General features: G+C 53.3%; 1 protein-coding gene across 1 annotated transcript in view; it reads right to left on the bottom strand.

The window, feature by feature from the left end:
* Nucleotides 1-20,750, bottom strand: part of LOC103187299 (Down syndrome cell adhesion molecule homolog) — a 185,119-nt gene that overhangs the window by 68,305 nt on the left and 96,064 nt on the right. The window contains exons 4-7 of the mRNA XM_042334538.1: nucleotides 8,274-8,420; nucleotides 6,364-6,642; nucleotides 5,396-5,671; nucleotides 349-645 (exon numbers count right to left, since the gene is read on the bottom strand). Of these exons, the coding sequence (XP_042190472.1) occupies nucleotides 349-645; nucleotides 5,396-5,671; nucleotides 6,364-6,642; nucleotides 8,274-8,420 (999 nt within the window). The remainder of the gene's footprint in view (nucleotides 1-348; nucleotides 646-5,395; nucleotides 5,672-6,363; nucleotides 6,643-8,273; nucleotides 8,421-20,750) is intronic.

Below are 20,750 nucleotides of genomic sequence, written 5' to 3'. Positions count from 1 at the left end.
CGCGCATGCACGCGCACACACATACGCATACACACACGCGCGCACTCGCACACACGCGCGCGCGCACGCGGGTACACACATACGTACGCACCCACGCGGACACACAAGCAAACACACACACACGCGCATACACACGCGCGCACACCACACACGCGCGCGCGCACACACGCGCACAGGCGCACGTACATACACACGCACGCAAGCACACACACACGCGCGCGCGCACATGAACACACGAGTGCACACACACGCACCCACGTACACGCGTACACGCACGCGCACACACACGCATGCACGCACAGGCCTAATGAAATGAAGAGTGTTCTGAGGAGCTAATTTGACAAGCACCTCTTACGTTTATGCGAGCCTGGTACGTGGCGAGGCCGGCTGAGTTGTTGGCCGAGCAGCGGTAGATCCCACCGTCCCGCACCTGGGCGCTGCTGATGTTCAGGTGGCTGACCACGGCGCCCTGGCCCGTCACGTACTGGCCCAGCCGGTGGCTGGCGTCCCTGGCCACAGGCTCGTCGTCCAGCGTCCAGGTCAGGGTGGGCGGGGGGGTGCCCTTCACCCCACACACCAGCGACAGAGGCTCGTTGGCGCTCACCACCTTCTCGCTGAAGGAGGAGACGACCTTGGGCGTCCCATCTGTCCAGCGCAACGGGGAAAAGAAAAAGGGATCATGAGGTCAGGACCGGAAGGGCGGAGAGAATCCGCCGGACCACACGGAGCCCGAGGACCAGTCCGTTCTCCTTCCCGGCAGCCACTGGACACGTCGTGTCCCAAAGAAAATGGGAGGGAGGGGGGGGGATACGGAAAGGAGACCTTGAAGGACGCAACGGTTTTCCACACGGACCCACGCACACGTTCTATCCATGTTCTATCACGGTTCTGTCCATGTCTCTCTCACTCTCTCGTGCTCTCTGTATGTCTCTGTCTGTCTGTCTGTCTGTCTCTGTGCAGTCACTTGACGTGTCATGTCCCAAACTATATACTGTATCCCGAGATATTATTTTCTAGCAGAGATCCATCCGATTTGTTCTCGAAAAAGCAGACAACATTTTCTGCTTCCACCGCCTGTCTCCCTGGGGAGCCTGTTCCATACCATTTATTCTGAATTTACCGCCCCCCCGCCGCCCCCCCCCCCCCCCCGCCTGCCACTGCGCAGGCCGTGTGTCCTCTGGTTCTACCGTTCAGTACCAGACCAACCAAGAAGTAAAAATAATTAAGGAATAATAAATAATCCGTGGGGTCCCAGACGTCTAGCCGGCGGTCGCCGGTGGGAACGCTCCTCGAAAGCTCGGCGTAAAACAAGATGGTAGCGCTACCCCTCGCCCTCCCCCTCCCCGACCTTCAGCGGTGATTAAAAAAAAATAGCCTTTAAAAACTCCAGAGAGAAACAAAGGAAGGGATGTCAATCGCCGCTAATTCTTTGAAGGGAGTTTGATTTTAAGAGGCGCTGACTGTGACAGGCGCAGAGTAAGCTGACACTTTTATATGGTAATGTTCCCTAAGTACACCTCCCAGCTTTGGCAAGATTACTTTCCAAAGTGTGAAGATTGCTAGGCCAGCTCTAATTTGTTTCTCTCTCTCTCTCTCTCTCGCTCTCTCTCGCTCTCGTTTTCTCTCTCTCTCTCTCTCTCTCGCTCTCGCCCTCTTTCTCTCGCTCTGCAAAATCTCTCCCTCACGCTCTTATCTCTCACGGTCTCTCCGTGTCTCTCTCTCTCTCTCTGATATTCTCTCTCGCTTTACATTGCGCTCTGTGTGTCTCTCTGGCTCTATCCGTGTCTCTCTCTCACTCTCTCTTGCTCTCTCTCTATGTCTCTCTCTGTCTGCATGTCTGTCTGTCTGTCTCTTTCTGTCTCTGATCTCTTTTTCTCTTTACGTTGCTGTCTGACACACTCTCTCGCTCTTTCTACACCTCTCTCTGATGCTCTCTCTCTCTCTCGCTCCAAAATCGGTCACTCACTCCGTAGCTGTTCAAGGGACGCTGCTGTATGCAATTGGCTGCCGCGTTCGCCCACAAATATACAGTCAATTCACTTTACAGTGTGTTCTGTGAAGCGCTTTGGGACGTCCTCCCGACGTGAAAAGCGCTATATCAAATGCGAGGATTATTATTATTATTATTATTATTCACAATATGCCGTGTGAAACACGTTGAGACGTCTTGACGACGTGATAAGGCATCGTATCAAATAATCTTCTCCCCATCCACCCAAAAAAACAGAACAATTTGGTCCCTCAATCCCCCGACTGTTTGTGAGACACCGCTCTGCGCAATTGGCTGCCGCGTGTCGGCCACAAACTACGCAGTCTCTGCACTTTGCGTCCTGTGAAGCGCTTTGAGACGTCTCAGGGACGTGATAAGGAGTCGGATCGAACGTTAAGCACAACCTGGAACTGAACAAATCCAGAAATGGAAGATAATTTTTCCCTTCAATCCCCGAACTGTCTGTCAGCGCTGGGACTCTGTGAGGGGGGGGCCAGGTGGTGAGGCTGACTTCTTTGAGCCTTCGTCATTGCCAAGCGGTGCTTAATTTTTTGGGGGGGATGCCTGTTCTTCAGCGGAATCAATGCTGGAATAAATTTTACCCATTCATTTCACCCTCCACTTGAAAAAGCCCGTCGTCCGCTCACAACCCTCACTCTGATCAAAGAGCGTTAAGTTAATCAATTCCTTGTTACAATTGTATGCTTCTTGTCCCTCGGGGGGGAGAGGGAGGGGGTGGGGGGGGGTGTGGGGAGCTGGGGCGCACAGTATGCCTACGTCTGTGTGGTTATCTGTATGTCCTTGTGTCTCTGTAAGTGTTTTTGTTTGCGTGTGTCTTGACGCACATGTGTATCCTCGTGTGTTTTTGCGTCCTTGTTGGTGTCCTCGTGCGTATGTGTGTGTGCCGTTGTGCGTGTGTATATGTACATGTGTATCCTTGTGTTTGTGTGCGTGTGTGTGTGTGTCCATGCGTGTGTGTATGTATGTGTTTATATATATGTTTGTATTCTTGTATGTGTGTGTGTGTGTGTGTGTGTCTTTGTGACTGTGTGTATGTGGTGTATACGTGTATCCTTGTGTGTGTCCCCTGGTGTGTGTGTGTCTATATGTGTACGTGTATCCTTGTGTTGTGTGTTTCTGCGTCCTGGTGTGTGCGTATCGTTGTGTGTGTGTCTGGTGTGTGTGTGTGTGTGTGTGTGTGTGGGAGGTTCTATGTGTACATGTGTATCCTTGTGTGTGTACGCACGAGCGATTCTAATCCATGTTACAAAAACCTCTCTAATTAAACTTACATTTCCCCCCTCACTCCCGCCCCCGCCCACCCCCCGCATCCCCCCACCGACCCCAGCTCAGCCCCCCACAGCCTGTGCGTATTCAAGAGAAGAGGTGGTGGTGGGGGGGATAACTGGGAGGAGTGGATGGAACCCCAGGGACCGTGTAAAGTCCACCCGCTTGCCTTTCCTAACTTCTCTGGTTTAATGATACTGGTTCAGTGGAGTCCTGTAGCTCAGGGGTTTGAGCCCTCGCCTCACAAGCGAGAGGATCCGGGTTCGATTCCCGGACGGGGCGAAACCTTGGACAAGTTCCCTTCCTCCACGGGTTACGGTCAGTCGACGGGCGGATGGCTTTTCCTGGGCTAATAATCCCTCCGAGAAAACAATAATAACACTGTGCTCACTCAATCCACGGCTGTTTGCGGGGACGCTGCTGAGCGCAATTGGCTGCCGTGTTTCGCCCCCCCCCCCCACCCCCCAACGCAAAACAAAACACAGTCGAGTCACTTTACGGTACATTCTGCGAAGCGATTTGAGACGTCTCAGCGGCGTGACTTATCAAACGCGAGGATTATCACCCGCTTTGCGGAGGCGGCGGGGGGAGGGGGTTGGTTCGGAGCGCTCCCTTACTCTCTGCGCTCAATGAAGAACTGACACACGACGTCTAAATCAGAGCGGGGAGCGAGCCCGAGCCCTGTGTTATTGCCGGTGACAGGCTCCTCCCGAGATGAAAGGAGCCATTATTTTCCCGCTGAGAGTTGTGTGTTCTTTGAAAGCCTCTCCCCTAGTGTCGCTCTGTGATAAAACCCTGGCATTACATCGCTGCACATTAGCGGTTGTGCTCTGTGCGCATTTCTCAGCTGCAGCGGGAGACTGACTGCTTGTCATGGTAACCGGCCAGTCAGACAGACAGCCGAGCCACGCCAGCCGGCTCGGGCCCCTCGTCGGGGAAATAGCAAAGACGTGACGGGCACCGATGTCGAGGGAACGGCAGCGAGCCCAGGTTCTCGGGGGCGGGGGTGGTGTTGTGGGGGGGGGGCGGGGGTCTACTCGCTACGGAGGGGAGGGGAGGGGAGACGTCCCGCTGACTGTCCGGCGCCTTGGGACGCCCCCTCCTGTACAAACGGAACTTGTTATTTGTCGTCCTCCGCGAGTAATTTCGCCGGTTAAAAATTGCCTCCTTCGAGGCCCGTCTCGAGACCTTTCTCTTTGACCGCGGGTTCGCCCCACACTCCTCCCCCCCACCCACCACCCCCCCCCCACCACCACCCACCCCAACACTCCCCCCCCCCCCTGCTCTCTCCACCTCTCTTGATCCCCAACCCCCAGCTCGGGGGCAATACCCTAAACTGTCCAGCGCCTTGGGACGTCCTCCCAACGCGGGTGCGGCTGTACACACGCGCTCTTGCGGTTGTTTTCGTGCACACTTTCAAAACCGTGGAAGAAAACACACGACTCTGCCTCCCGTGTGGGAGGCAACGCATGATATCGAACTGCATTTGGGGGTGAGTACTTAGTTGACTTTAGGCTGCAGAATATATTTTCATTCCTGGCAACCCTGCCCTGCACCCTTGCCCTCGTGCCACAACCCTACCCACCCCCCCCCGCACCCCCACCCCCACCACACGCTTCGTCTCACTATTTCCATCCCCCCCTCCCACACCCCCACCACCCCCACCGCGATCGTCTACCATAGGTTAGACTAGTTTCCTTACTCCGCACACCTCTGTGTACCTGGAGTAAACAAGAGGAACTCGGTTGCTGGTCGATTGGTGGATCGTTTTACGGAGGATAATAATAATCCCTCCCAAAAAAAGAAATAACAATTTGGTCACTCAATCCACGGCTGTTTGCGGGGACGCTGCTGTGAGCGCAATCGGCCGCCGCGTTTTGCCCACAAAATACACAGTCAATCCACTTCACAATATATTCGGTGAAGGGTTTTGAGACGTCTCGCAGACGTGATAAGGCGCTGTATCAACTGCAAGGATTATTATTGTAATATTATTACTAGATTATTATTGCTATATTATTATTACTACTATTATTACTATTATATTATTATCATTATTATATTATTATTATTGCCATTAATACTATTATTACTATTATCTCTCTCTGTCTCTCTGACCTTCTAGAATGACCTGCACCAGCCCCTGTGCTGACGTCTTGCCCTTCCTCACGAAGCACTGGTACGCTCCACCGTCACTCTTGACCACTCCGTCCATCAGCAGGTTCTCCTGGTTGTCGCCTGTGATCCTGGCGTTGTTCCCGGCGGCGATGACCTCGGCGTTCTGGTACCACCGCACCACGTAATCCTCGGCTCCCGTCACCGAGCAGGAGAGAGACACCTGGCTCCCCACACTCGTCCTCACTGTCCGAGGGCTGACAACGGCTGTCAGAGGCTCTGGGGAGGGGGCGCAACGAGAAACCGCACTCAAGAGTGAGAGAGAGAGAGTGGGAGACAGAGAGACGGAGAGAGATACACAGAGAGACAGAGAGAGATACACAGAGAGAAGAACAGAGAGACAGAGAGAGATACACAGAGAGAGGAACAGAGAGACCGAGAGATACACAGAGAGAGGAACAGAGAGAAAGAGAGAGATACACAGAGAGAGGAACAGAGAGACCGAGAGATACACAGAGAGAGGAACAGAGAGGAAGAGAGAGAAACACAGGGAGAGGAACAGAGAGACAGAGAGAGATACACAGAGAGAGGAACAGAGAGACAAGAGAGACAGAGAGACAGAGTGAGGGAGAGACAGAGAGTGAGAGAGAGAAACAGAGCGAGAAAGCAAAAGAAACAGAGAAAGAGAGTGAGGGAGAGAGCGATGGAAGAGGTGAGCGATGGGGGAGTGGGAGGGAGCGATGGGGGAGAGGGAGGAGGGGAGAGGGGCGAGGAGAGCGATGGTGGGGAGAAGAGCAGTGGGGGAGAGGGGAATAGGGGCAGAGGGGAGAGGGGACTAGGGAGCGGTGGGGGAGTGGGGAGTGGTGGAGAGGGGAGTAGGGAGTGGTGGGGGAGAGTGGGGCGAGGGAGGGGAGGAGAGCGGAGGGAGAGGGGCGACACGGAGCCAGTTTTATCGCTGTTCCTTCGCTCACCCTTCACGGCGAGCTGGCCGATGACCTCGGAGGTCCCGAAGCTGTTCCACACCTCGCACACGTACTTGCCGGTGTCGGAGGGGCGAGCATTCTCGATGAGCAGCCCGGTCACCGTCTGGCGGAAACGCCCGTCCCTCTCCAGAGGCGCGTTGGCCTTTAGCCAGCGGGACTTGGCCCCCGGGTGACCGGAGGCTTTACAGGGCAGCTCCACCCTCTGACCCGCCGTCACCTCCCGGTGCTCAAACCCATCCAGGATCGTCGGCGCTGAGTTGGTGGGATCTGCGGAGGGAAGGGAGGGGAAGGGGGTGGGGGGGGGGGGGAGAAGAGAGGAGAGCGGAGTGGTTACTCTCCTCCCAGCCCATGCTCATCTCCCCACCCTTTCCCCCTTCCACCCACCCCCGCACACGCACAAAGAAGCACACACGCGTACACACAACACCTACAATCACATACACACACGTGCAACGTCACAAAAACACACACACACACACGCGCACACGCGCACAACACCATCACACAAACACACGCAATCGCAAAGACACACACGTACACACGGAATCCCACGTGCACACACATAAGCACAAACACACGTAAGCACACAAGCTGCGGTGGATCCACTCTCAGAGGCTATCAAGGAGATGTGTGTGTGTGTGTGTCTGTGGAATATAGGAACAGGAGTAGACCATTCAGTCCTGTTCCGCCATTTAATTAGATTGTGGCTGATCTGTACCTCAACTCATCCTTTCAATTCCAATTTCCTGCTTTCTCCCCATATCCCTTAATACCCTGACCTACCAGAAATCTATCAACCTGACTCTTGAAGGTGTGGATGGATCCAGCATCCACAGGCTTTTGGGGGAGGGAATTCCAGATTTTTTACCACCTTTTGAGTGGAAAAATGCTTCCGGATTTCACTACTAAATGGCCTGGTTTTAATTTTAAGACTGTTCCTCCTTGTTTTGGATTCCCCCACCAGAGGAAATAGCTTCTCTTGTATCTATCCTGTCGAATCCCTTTATCATCTTAAATGCCTCAATCAAATCACCCCCTCAACCTTCTAAGCTCTCAAGGGAATACAATCCAAGTTGACGCAGCCTTTCCTCGTAACTTAACCCTTTTAGGCCTGGTAACAGTCTGGTGAACCTGCGCTGCACCCCCTCCAGGGTCAATATATCTATCCCGAGGTGTGGTGCCCGAAACTGAACACAGTCTCCAGATGGGGTCTGACTAACGCTCTATACAGCTGAAGCTTCCTTTCTTCCCTTTTGTACTCCAGGCCCCTCGAGATAAAAGCCAACATTTCATTCGCCTTTTTGATTACTTTTTTGCATCTGGGAACTAGTGTTTAGTGATTTGTGGATATGGACACCCAAATCTGGAGTCCTGTAGCTCAGTGGTTAGAGCACTCGCTTTGCAAGTGAGAGACCTGAGTTCAATTCCAGGCAGAGGGCGAAACCTTGGGCAAGTTTCCTTACTCCACACAGAGCCTAATAATAATCCCTTCAAAACCAAAAACAATAATAAATTGGTCATTTTCAATCTACGACTGTTTGTGGGACATTGCTGTGCGCAATTGGCTGCAGCGTTCGCCCACAAATATACAGTCAATTCACTTTACAGTGTGTTCTGTGAAGCGCTTTGGGACGTCCTCCCGACGTGAAAAGCGCTATATCAAATGCAAGGATTATTATTATTATTATTATCTCTTTGCTCCTCCACGTTTCTTAATTCTTAATGCGCTTCCCTACATTGAACTCCATCTGCCACAGGTTTGCCCACTCACTTAATCAGTCTGATTCCCTCTGTAACGTCAAAGTGTGTGTGTGTGTGTGCGTGTAAGAGGCAGAGTGGCCCCTGTTACATTAACAAGCTTCTGCGGAGATGAGGGGGAGAGGCAATGAGGCTCTTACCTGAGACAAACAGCCTGGCACTGTTGCTCTGCCGGGTCTCGCCCGTGTATCTGTGCCGTGTGATACACCGGTAATTATACAGCCCGTCTTCATTCTGAACGTCTAAAATATACAAGGCTCCTGTGGGTGTGATGTGGAATCTGGATCCTGCAAAACAGCAGAGAGACAACGCAAAATGCTTTCAGTTATTCTTTGTTTTTCTGGAGGGGCAGAAATCGTTCTCGCGGGATCGCAAGATTGGTTCGACCCCACTTGATCTCATCCTAAAACACAGTCACTACACTTTACGACCAGTGACAATCCTCCTTGGATGGGGGGAGGAAGTGGGGGGAGGTGAGCGGAGTCTCCTTGGAGCTGAACTGGATGACATGCCAGCTTCCGTACGTCTCATATACCCAGCTGACCAACCGCACCCCCCGCCCCGCCACCCCCCCCAAGTGAACTAAGCACTGAAGGGATGGTGTCCTGGCCAACTCACTTCATGGCTATTTGTGGGACATCGCTGTGCGCAGATTGAGAGAGAACAATAACAAAATTACATGTGTACAGCGCCTCTCACATTGGAAGGACGTCCCAAGGCCCTGGACCATCAGTGTTTCGGACCCGAGCTGGGGTTTGAGACTGGGGAGGGTGGAGGGCGAGTGGGGGGCAGGAGGGTGATGGAAAGCACGGTCAAAGAGGAGGGTCTTCAGATGCGTCTTGAAGGAGGCCAGTGTTGGGGTGAGGCAGAGGAACTGCGGGATGGAGTTCCAGAGGGTGGGGGCAGAGCGGCTGAAGGCCCGCCGACGGTGGGACGGGCGAGGCAGGGGGCAGAGCCCGCTGAGCGGGCAGGTTGGTAGGGAGTCAGGAGGTCGTGGAGGAGTGGGGGGGGGGGGGAGGAGCGAGACCGTGGAGGGCTTTGAAGGTGAGGACCAGGATCTTGAACTGTATCCTCTGCGTGATGGGATCTTTGACATCCGCATAAACAGGTGCAAGTCAGGACCCCGGTGTAACGTCTGGTCCGAAGGACGACGTCTGTAGTAATGTGGTGTCCCCTCAGGCACTGTGCGGGATGGAGTGTGTGTGTGTGTGTATGTGTGTGTGTGCGTTAGCCCAACGTGGGGGCTTGAACCCACAACCTCCTGTCTACAGAGGCGAGCGGGCGACTGATTGACTGAGCCCAGGCCGCCAAACCTGACGACAGGAGCGATCAGGAGGAAATATCCGTTCTGCGTGTTTTTGGTTAACAAAAGGAAATGCTGTGCCTCAGCTGATGTGGGCGAAGGAGCAACGGTGAGACAGGTCACTGGAAATGACAGGCCGAGCTGGCCGTCTGCACTGACAGCTCGAGCCGTGCGAGCACACAGAGGAGGGAGGGCGGCGAGGGAGGTCTTTAATAATGAATCTCTTTACTCCTGGAGATCACCTCACTTGTTCCACTCACACACACACACACACACACCGCCATCCCTCCCGTCCAACCCACCCTCCACACGCACACACACACCACCCCCACGCACCCAATCACCCCACACACACGCGCCCCACTCACCGCATACACACATCCGTCAGCCCTACACACACACATACACACACACACCGGCCCCCCCACACACACCCCTCACCCCCCCCCCCAACACATACACACACCCACCCCACTCACCCCACACACACACACCCTCACCCCCACAATCCCACACTCAACCACCCCCACACACACCCCCACCCGGCCACCCCACACAGACACAACCGCGCCCCGCCCCCCCCCCCCACACATGGACACCCCCGCTCCCCCCCACACACACCCCACCGTTCCGCCCCGCCACCCATACCCACACACACGCGCGCGTGGCAGCCGATTGCGCGCAGTAGGGTCCCACAAGCAGTCGTGGATCGAGTGACCAAATCATTTTTTTTAAAGGATTATTCTCCCCTGGAAAGCGATCGGTGCCAATCTACTACCAACCGGGTTCTTACTTACTGCTGGTAAACAGAGGCGCGCGGAGCGAGGACTCTTCCCTTTCTCTTTTCGAACAGCGCCGCCAACGGATCTCTAACGTCCCCCCCGAACAGGCAGACGGGACCTCGGTTTAAACGTCTCCTCCGAACGACGTCACCTCCGACAATGCAACATTCCCACCCCCCACCCCACCCCACCCCACCGGCCCCCCACCCCCCCCCCCACCCACAGCGGTGCATTGGAGCGTCAGCTTAGACGGTGTGATTTTCAAGTCCCGATAGGCGCGTTGGCTTGAACCCACAACCTTCTGACTCGGAGGCGAGAGCGCTGCCGCTGAGCCAGGCTGACACACACGAGCTGTCTGGTGTGAGCGGTCTGCCTTGCCTTGTTCCGCCTTGTCTTGCTGAAAAGTGGAAGGTGCAAACTTTAAAGTGGATCAGGCACTTCGCTCGCACACCAGGGACATTCCAACCCTCCGCACGCCGCCACAGAGTGCGAAGCTGGCGTGTATGAATATTTAATAGTAACTCCTTGTCCTCTGTGCCTTTCGCCGCCTCCCCTCTCACTGTGGCTCGTCCTGTTTCGCGTGAACGGTGCTTTCTCTCCCTCTCTCTCTCTCTCTCTCTCTCTCTCGCTCTGCCCCGCTTGCTGATGACGTGCTTGGCAGTGGAATGGAGCCGGCCCTCTACGACGGTCTCCAGTCCGGTTCCTGAGCCAGGCCGGTCCGCGGTATTCCAGGGCACCGTTCATCACAGCGCAGACCCAGCCTGGCTCATCAGCAGGACTTGAAAGGGCAGACCAGTCACTGGCGGGGTGGGGGGGGGGCAGGAAATCCTCCGACTCAGCTTCCCTGTAAGCCAAAGCCCTAACTGGTAGGGTGGTCCTAGCTGGATAGGCAGCGGGAAAGCTTGCCGGACACCGCTATCAGTGGCAGGCAATGCGGTTTTAGCTGGTTAGACTCCAGCAGTTACCCCAACGCACTCTCTGGGGTCCCCCCAAAGCCTTGGCTCTTGCCAACCTGTGCCTAATACTTTCCGGAATTAGGTGAGCAGAGTGCGTCCCTCCAGGGAGAGAGAGAGAGAGAGAGAGAGAGCGCAATCCATTCCAACAATCTATCGCTGGGATTCCCAGGTGTAGGTGGGATGCAGGGAATTCTCAGTTTGGTTTGGAGACTCTTAAGCAACGGTGATGGGTTTCCGCACGTGTCAAAAACCACACGAAACAAGACGACACCAAACTTGAGGGTTTCTCACGCGTCGCGAAGGCTAAATCCTGTGATTCGTACAGCGGAGCCGCTTGGCGCTGGATAACACACGTCAATCACGCAGCCCCCACGCGTGCCGAACCCGCGCACCAATTGCACACTACACTCGCAAACACACACAGTAAAAAAACACACATGCACACTAACACACACATACCACACACACACACCAAAAAACACGGGCATACGCGCGCACACACACACACCAAAAACAAATGCACCCACGTGCACCAAACACACTTACTAAACACGCCAAACACGCGTGCACATCATAACAATCCTTGCATTTGCTCAAACGCCTTATCATGTTGTTGAGACGTCTCAAAGGGCTTCGCAGAATATGCCGTAAAGAGGATTGACTGTATTTTGTGGGCACAACGCAGCAGCCATTTGCGGACATCAGTGTCCCACAAACAGCCACGGGACTGTTTGAGCGAGTGACCGGTTTTATTTGGGGAATTGTTGGCCGGGACACTGGGAGAGAGAAAAGTGCCGTGGGATCTATGACATTCACCTGAACAGACAGACACGACCTGAGTTGAATCTCCCATCCAAAGGAGTTACATGGAATACGCACCACACCACCACCCCCCCACCCCACCCCACCCCACCCCACCAGTACTGAATTGGAGCGTCAGCTAAGACGATGTGATTCCAAGTCTCGACGTGGGGGCTCGAACCCACAACCTTCTGACTCAGAGCGTGGTCGGAGATGCTGTCCTTCAGAGGAGGCCTTAACTCTTCATCGCTGCTTGTGGGGATATTGCTGTGTGCAAATTGGCTGCCGCATTCGGCTACAAATACACAGTCATTACACTTGACAGCAATTACATGCGGAATGCTTTTCAACGACTTTGGCAGCGTATCAAATGCAAAGACTTATTCCCGAGCTCTTCCTTCCCTTCTCCATTCCTCCCAGCTTCAAAGGTCAGGCAAGCCCAGCTTGGGCACCGTTTCCTCCCCTCTCCCCCATCTTCTCCCTTCCTCCCACCCACCCCCCATCCCCCTCCCTACCCCCCCCCCACCCACCCCCACCGCCCGAATGAGACTGGGTAGGAGGTATGCGTTCGAGATTGCCTCACTCTCACAGCTTTCAAATTGCACTACATAATAACGCTTTCATTCAATACAGTGGCTGCTTACCACGTCAAAACATTTCATCGCACTTCACGGTCAATTGCTGTCGACTGCGTGAATTTGCACAAACAGTAAATGAAGTAAATGAACAATTCTGTCTGAGGGTGGGGTGATGGGGGAGTGGGGGTGTGGGTGGGTGGGGAGGGGTGTCTGGTGTGATTGTCGGCCAGGACACACAGGAGAGAAAGAAACTCCCCTTCTCTTCTCCGACAGCACCATGGGATCTTTAATATCCAACTGAACAGGGGGCAAGGATGTAGCCTCGATTTAACACGCAGGATTGCACCTTGAATGCGATGCCCTCTCTCTCTCTCTCTCTCTCTCTCTTTCTCTCCAAATCCCACCCCCCACCCACCCACCCTACCTCTTGCGCTGGCTAACATTCCCCGATTTGAAGATCGAACCCACGACCACGCTGTTTTGACCCAGAAGCAAGAGTGCAACAGACCCCGAGCTGGGCTGAGTCATATAATAATCCTCGCCTTTGATATAGCGCCTTATCACATCGTTCGGACGTCTCAAAGCGCTTCACAGTACACACAGTAGAGTGGATTCACTGTATTTTTGTGGGCGAAACGCGGCAGCCAGTTGCGCACAGCAGCGTCCCACAATCAGTCGTGGAGCGAGTGACCCATTCTCTTATTTCGGGGGATCGTCGCCCCTTCTCTTTTCGAATAACGACACGGGATTTTTACCGTCCACCCGAACAGGCGCAGACGAGAACCTCGGTTTAAAGTCTCATCCGAAGGACGGCACCTCCGACAATGCAACACAGCCCCCAGCGCTGCGTTGGAGCATCAGCTTAGACTGCCACGTTTTGCTCACAAATATACAGTCAATTCACTTTACAGTGTATTCTGTGAAGGGCTTTGAGACGTCCGGAAGACGTGAAAAGCGCTGTATCAAATGCAAGGATTATTATTATCACCTCGGACTGTGTGATTCCAAATCCTGACGTGGGGCGGGGGGGGCTTGAACCCACAACCTTCTGACTCGGAGGGGAGAGAGCGCTACCACTGAGCTGGGCTGAGACGATCATTTTAATTACAGTGCAGTGACTGTGTTTGTAGGCCAACGAGGCAGCCAAGTCCCGATGTGGGGTTTGTAGCGGCGGAGGTGGGGATTGGGTGACGGGTATGGGATGGAGGGAGGGAGGGAGGGAGGGAGGGAGAAAGAGGAGAGGAAGTGGGGTAAAGGGAGGGGGTGACAGAGAGAAATGAGGTCTCTCCCTTTCTCTGGTTTGCAGTGCGGGTGAGTTTGCTATGAATAGAACGGCCAATTTAAGCGTAGGAAAACTAAAAATGACAAGGTGACTTTCAAAAGACATAACCCAGAGGACTGAAGGGTAAATCAGCGACTGCTACGCATTAGGTTAGTAACAAATGCAATCGGTATTAAATACGTCCTCATTAATTATAGGTTTTATATATATATATTATATAGAGATTCATTCATCTTATTAACAACAGGCGCAATAGTAATTAAGAACTACTTTACATTGGACACACAGTATAATAATAATAATAATAATAATAATCCTTGCATTTGATATAGCGCCTTATCACGTCATTGAGACGTCTCAAAACGCTTCATGTAACCTCTCAACCCCATTCCTTCCTCTCTCTCGCCTGCTCCCTCTCTCCCTCTTTCGTCCCTCCCTCTCTCACTCCATCCTTCATCCCTCTCTCCCCTCTTTTTCCTACCTCTCTGACTCCCTCCTTCATCCCTCCCTTCTCTCCCTTTCTCCCACCTACCTCCCTCTCACCCTCCCCCCACACCCCCGTTTACCCTCCCCCTTCCTTCCGCGCCCTCCCACCCCAATAATTGAGAAGCGGCTGTGTTAAAAGCTCCCCGGTGTCATTTCATTGCATTGACCCTTTACAAGTCATCACCCATCACATCACGACGTCAAATGTGATTAGGACGACGTTCCCTGAAACCACTTCCCACCATTAGCCGGATCGAAAAGCCGTGTCTCTCTGAGTGCATCTAAATCAACACAATCCCCACACGCCACGTTTATACAGAGCGTTAACTCCCGCAGCACATATGGGACGGCAAGTAGGAACCCGGTTGTCAGTCGATCGGCAGATCGCTTGCCGGGGGGGGTAATAATCCCTTCAAATAAATCAAAATAATAATAATTTGGTCACTCGATTCACCGCTGTTTGCGGGACATCGCTGTGCGCAATTGGCTGCCGCGTTTCGCCCCCAAAATACAGAGTCAATTCACTTTACAATATATAAGGTGATGTATCAAATGCAAGGATTATTATTATTATTAATATTATTATGATTATTATTATTATAACTAGCCACCAGGAAAGCTTCTCCACGATGCTGAAACCAGAGACGTCATCCCGACATTATGTAGGCGTAGACAATAATGTATTATAATTCTTGGGTGGGGGGGGATTGTATTGTTAGAGGTGATGTCCTTCCAATAAAATAAACAATACAACATTAAACCACATTAAATCATGGCTGTTCGTGGGACCTCCCTGTGTGCAAATTGGCTGATATATTTGCTTACAAAACACACGGTCACTCAACTTTACAGTTAATCGTGTGAAGCGCTTTGAGGTGACCAAAAACATAGTTAAAAAAAAGATAGATTCTTGAGATGCTAAGATTAGTAAATCAGTAATAATACTGATATCAATCCCTGCATTTGATATAACACCTTATCAATTGTCACAGGGCATAATAATAATAATAACAATAAGCCTTGCATTTGATAATGCGCCTTATCACGTCTCAAAGGGCATCACAGAATATACTGTAAAGTGTAGTGACTGTGTATTTTGTGGGCGAAACGCGGCAGCCAATTGCGCACATCAGCGTCCCACCAACGGTCGTGGATTGAAGTGACCAATTTTTATCTGGTGGATTGTTGGCCAGGACACCCTTCTCTTTTCCAATAGCCCCGCGGGGTCTTTAAAGTCCACCTGAACCGGGCAACGTGGGATCTCGGTTTAATGCCTCATCCAAAGGAGAGTAGGGTTGAAGGAGGTAGGGTGGGTCAGGTCAGGCGGTGTTGGGGGGTGGAGGCCTTGGGAGGCGTTTGAATGTGAGGCCGAGGATCTGGAATTCGATCCGCTGGGTTGATGGGAGACAAAGGAGCCAGGAGAGGATGGGGGAGATACACACTCCGAGCCTGGTGCGGGACAGGGTTTGGGCGGCAGAATACTGCACTAAACTCGGTCCCCCCCCCATCACACCAGTCCTCGCCAGGCTCCACTGGCTCCCTATCACAGAACGGATTGATGTCAGGATCCTCTCGCTCGTCTTCAAGTCCCTTCGCACCCCGGCACCTGCCTACCTCTCCCACCTGCTTACGCCCCTCTCCACTACCAGTTGCCTCCGCTCGACTGAATCCGGCCTCCTGCTCGTCCCCTCCGCTCCACCATCGGTGGCCCCGTTTTGGGCCACTGCACCCCGAAACTCTGGCACTCTCTCCCTCAAACCCTCCGGCTTTCCCCCTCCTTCCGGTCGTGCCTGAAGATCTTCATCTTCCACCACACTTATAGTCAACTCCCCCGCTCAGCGTCAGGCTCCGCCACTGTCAAGCGCTGTGGGACGCTACCCTGCATGAGGGGTGCTATATAAACACAAGTTGTTGTTGTTGGGTGAGGCTCGTGTGGTTAAGAGCTAGTAGTCTGACGAGCAGAGCATTGGAATAGTGGGAGACTTATAATAATATAATAACCTAAGCAATCTTCAGGCAGCGGCTCATAAATGTTGTGGGGTTTCCAGTGAAACGTCCCATTGGAATCAACCCATGATTAATCAGCATTAATCAAATCTGTGAGAGTACGAGAGAATGAGGGCGGAGAGAGCGAGTACGAGAGAGGGAGAGAGAGTAAGCGAGAAAGAGAGGGAGAGAGAGAAAGAGAGAGCAAGAGAGAGCGAGAAAGAGTGCGAGAGAGTGAATGAGAGAGTGAAGGAGAGAGACAGTGAAAGAGAGCAAGAGAGAGAGAGAGAGAGAGAGTGAAGGTGAAAGCAAGAATGAGAGATGGCGGGAGACCGAAAGAGAGAGCGTGAGAGAAAGAGAGAGAGAGAGATAGAGAGGGAAGGAGAGAGTAAGAATGAGAGCGCGAGAAAGAGAGCACACGAGAGAGCAATAGTGCGATAGGGAGAGAATGAGAGAGGAAAAAAAAGCAAATGATAGCACAGAATTCCTCCTCCTCCCACTCCCTTCATATATTTTTATCCAGCTTCCTTTGCCAAGTTACTAACATGGAGCACAGCGCTCATAAATCATGTCCGTGCTGGCTAGAGGGAAAAGGCCCTTGTTAACTCCAGCCTCCACGTGAATGTAGGCTTCAAGGTTGTACAGAAAAACCCAAGGGTAAAAATCTGCGTCATTCCTGAAAGGTTTCCTCAACTTATTTAAGGTATGACCACCAGCAGGTGGCGCACTTGTCCCGGGTCAGCAGCTTATTTAACACCAAAAACGTCTCGCCCGCAAGATACGCAGTCGTTCCACTTTGCGGTGTGTCGTGCGAAGCGCTTTGAGGCGTCTCGACAACAAACCACGGCAACTTGGATTTATAGAGCGCCGTCCACGCCGGATGGCGTCTCAGAGCGCTTCACAGTGACGGATCCCATGGGCCGAGCCGGGGGGAGGGGGAGGAAGGTGACCAAAGGCGCGGTCGAAAAGGAAGGGCTTCAGCCGAGACCTGAAAATAGAAAGGGAGGGGGCGAGGCGAAGGGAGTGAGGAAGGGAGTTCCAGAGCCTCGGGGCGTAGAAGCTGAAGGCACGGCCATCGATGGTGGAGCGGAGGATTCGGGGGACAAGGAGGAGGCCAGACCCGGTGGAGCGAAGGCAACGGGCGCTGTTGTGAGGAGGGAGGAGGTCAGAGAGGTAGGGGGGTGCAGAGGAATGGAGGGATTTGATATCGACCGGTTGATAACGCGCTATATCAAATGCAAGTATCATTATTATTATTATTATTATTATTGTAATAAAACCCCTCGCTTTTGAAATGCGGAGTCCTGGTCAATGCGCTCACAAATCATAAATTGGAGAGAAGGACACGGGTTCGATTCCCGGGGCAGGGCAGAACCTTAGGCAAGTTTCCTTCCTCCATGCGCCACCGTTGACCCTGCATTAAGTAGGAACCCGGGGTGGTGAGTGAAAAAGAATCGGTCCCTCAATCCGCGTAGCGCTTTGAGACGTCTCAACAAGGTGACAAGGCGCTATATCAAACTCAAGTATTATTTATTATTCTGATATAAATGCAATTTGTTGTTGTTGTGGTGGTGGTGGGAGCGGGTTTCAGGATAAGACGTGAGTCAGATCCAGCCGAAAGGTCTTTCTTTCCAGCCCAGCCCAGCCCAGCGCTCTGAGATGCTGCCCTGTGTGAAGAGTACTGCGTAAACGCAAGTTCTCCTTCTTTACGCGAACAACAGCAACTTTATACAACGCCCCTCACACACAGGGTAGAGTCCCAGAGCGGAGGGATTGACGGAGAGTGCTCCAGAGCTTAGGGACGCAGCGGCTGAAAGGGCATCGAGGGACATGCAGGAGGCCGGACGGAATAAGTCGGGCGGAGGTGGCGGAGTGGGGAGTAAGTAGGTCGGAGAAGACGTCTCGTGGACCGGCGTCAACGACCAAATAACACGGTCGGGGAGGTTTCGGAAAAGGGCGAGATCGGACACGGACAAAATGCCTTTCTTTCCTGCGCTCTGAGACGTCAACATACGCGAAGTTTCCTTCCTCCACACGCCTCTTGGTGGTGGTGGAGAAAAAAAAAATTCAATTGGATCACTCAATCCACGGCTGTTTGCGGGGACGCTGCCGTGCGCAATTGGCTGCTGCGTTTCGCCCGCAAAACACGCAGTCAATCCACTCTACAGTGTCTCGGGGCTAACAACGGGTTAACCAGAGCGAAGGCAAAAAATTAGATTGCGCTCAGAAGCAATAATCGTCGGAGAGAAGGTGCAGAGGACCCGGGAGAGAGGGCCGGATCTCAGAGAAAGGCTTGTGAGAGAGGCACAGGGTGAGGAGGCAGAGGCCTGAGTTACAAGACCCTGGGATGTGTGGAGCGGTGCTGAGCTGGGTGCAGGGGGCGGGGTGGGGGGGAAAGGGGGGCGGGGGGGGGGGGCAGGGGAGTGTGGGCGGGGGGCGCAGAGTGGGGGGGGGTGGAAACTGCTGCCTTCTAATAACTTCTGTTCCCAGTAATTATGCCGACACAATTTGATCAACCGAGGCTAAGTATCTTCATACGATGGGGGAATCGGGCGAAATTAGTGCAGCTGTAATAAGTTCTATTTGTCAGCATTAAGCGAGAGGTGCTGACAGCTCACGTCGTCACTGTAGCAACGGGAGGCGATGTGTGCGTGTGTGTGTGTGTGTGTGTGCGTGTGCGGAGGGTGGGTGGGTGGGGTGGGGGGGTGGTGGGGAGATCAGGGTGGGGAGGGGAGAGAGAGGAGGAGAAGGAGGAGGAGGAGGAGGAGGAAGGGAGGGAGGGAGGGTACACCATCTCTCTGGAGATGCCACACTGACAGGAGCGAGACAGCGAACGGCCAGTGGACAACCGCATTTGCATAATCTAATGAACGTTATTGGTTTGCGTTCGTTTTGGATTATTAAAAAATAAATTCGCTCACACCTGCGAATCCATCCGCTCGCTCTGCCAGGGTCTCCCTCCCTTGACTCTCTGCTCTGCTCCTAACAGTTTTCCTCACTCCCCCACACCACCCTCCCCCCCAAACCCCCTCCCACGCTCTCTCTCTCTCTATCTCTCTCTCGCTCTCTCTCATCGATGGCAAAGCCTGTGGATTCGCAGGCTAGAGCGCTCGCCTCGCGAGCGAGCGAGAGGACCCGGGAGCAATTCCCGGCCGAGGAATAAAACCTTAGGCACGTTTCCTGACTCTACACGCCTCTGTTCACCCGAGCAGTAGGCAGGAACCCGGTTGTTTGTTCGATTGCGGAACTGCTGCGTGCAATCGGCTGCCGCGTTTCGCCCGCAAGATGCGCAGTCAATTCGCTTTACAATATTCCGTTCTGTGAAGCGCTTGGAGACGTCTCAATGACGCGAGATCAGGCGGCACATCAAACGCAAGGGCTTACTATCAATTGTTAAAACAACAACAGCAGCAACAAGTTGGACTTCACCCTGCGCCCGAGCCTTGGCTCTCGCCAACCACAAGACACACAGTCAATCCCACACTATAGCGTAACCTGCGAAGCGCTTTAGACCTCTGGACCACGTGATGAGGCGCAATATCAGATAATAATATAATCGACGTCTCAAAGCGCTTCACAGAATGGACTGTCGAGTGAATTGACTCTATATTTGTGGGCGAAACGCGGCAGCCAATTGCGTCCAGCAGCGTCCCCGCAAACAGCCGTGGATTGAAAAGTGACCAATTCATTATTGTTTTTGTTTTGTGGAGGGATTAATTATTATTAGGCTCTGTGTGGGGTGAGGAAACTTGCCCGAGGTTTCGCCCTCTGCCTGGAATTGAACCCAGGCGTCTCGCTTGCGAGGCGAGGGCTCTAACCGCTGAGCTACAGCGTTCAGATGCGAGGATTATTTCATTTATTGATGGCAGCAGGCTCCTTTTAACAGTGACAGCAAGCAAAGGCGTCTAAGTAGCACACAGCTCTTTGATTTTAATATGGAATCTAATCACAGCCAAAGGGCGGAATCCGGAGACAAAAGGCTGGTAACAATCTGTCACGAAGCCACACTCCCTCTGTAGACAGTGAATCACATTCACTTTCAAATGATATAATAATAATCCTTGATATAGCGCCTTATCACATCACGCAGACAGCCCGAAGTGCTTCCGCGGGGGTTTACCGCAAAGCGCAGTGACTGTGCCCGTATTGGAAGCGGCAGCCAACTTGAGCACAGTAACCGCGCCCGCAAACAGCCGTGCAGCGAGGGAACACATTTTGTTTGGGGTGGGGGGTTGGGGGGGGGGGGCGGGGTTGACCGTTGTTGGCCAGGACACCAAGGAGAGCTCTTTCTCCTACTACCTCCCACCACCAGAACACCCCCACCCCACCAGCACAGAGCTGGAGCGTCAGTCTGGAGACTGTGAGGTCAAAGTCCCCGCTGACGTGGGGGCGGAGGTGAACCCAAGCCAGGCCATCGGGGCTTGAAACAACAACAAAGACAAC

The sequence above is a fragment of the Callorhinchus milii genome, unplaced genomic scaffold (genome assembly GCF_018977255.1).
Source record: "Callorhinchus milii isolate IMCB2004 unplaced genomic scaffold, IMCB_Cmil_1.0 Scaffold4, whole genome shotgun sequence".
Classification (NCBI taxonomy): domain Eukaryota; kingdom Metazoa; phylum Chordata; class Chondrichthyes; order Chimaeriformes; family Callorhinchidae; genus Callorhinchus; species Callorhinchus milii.
Note: the sequence above shows the minus strand (reverse complement) of the source record. Positions and strands in the feature narration are given on the sequence as shown.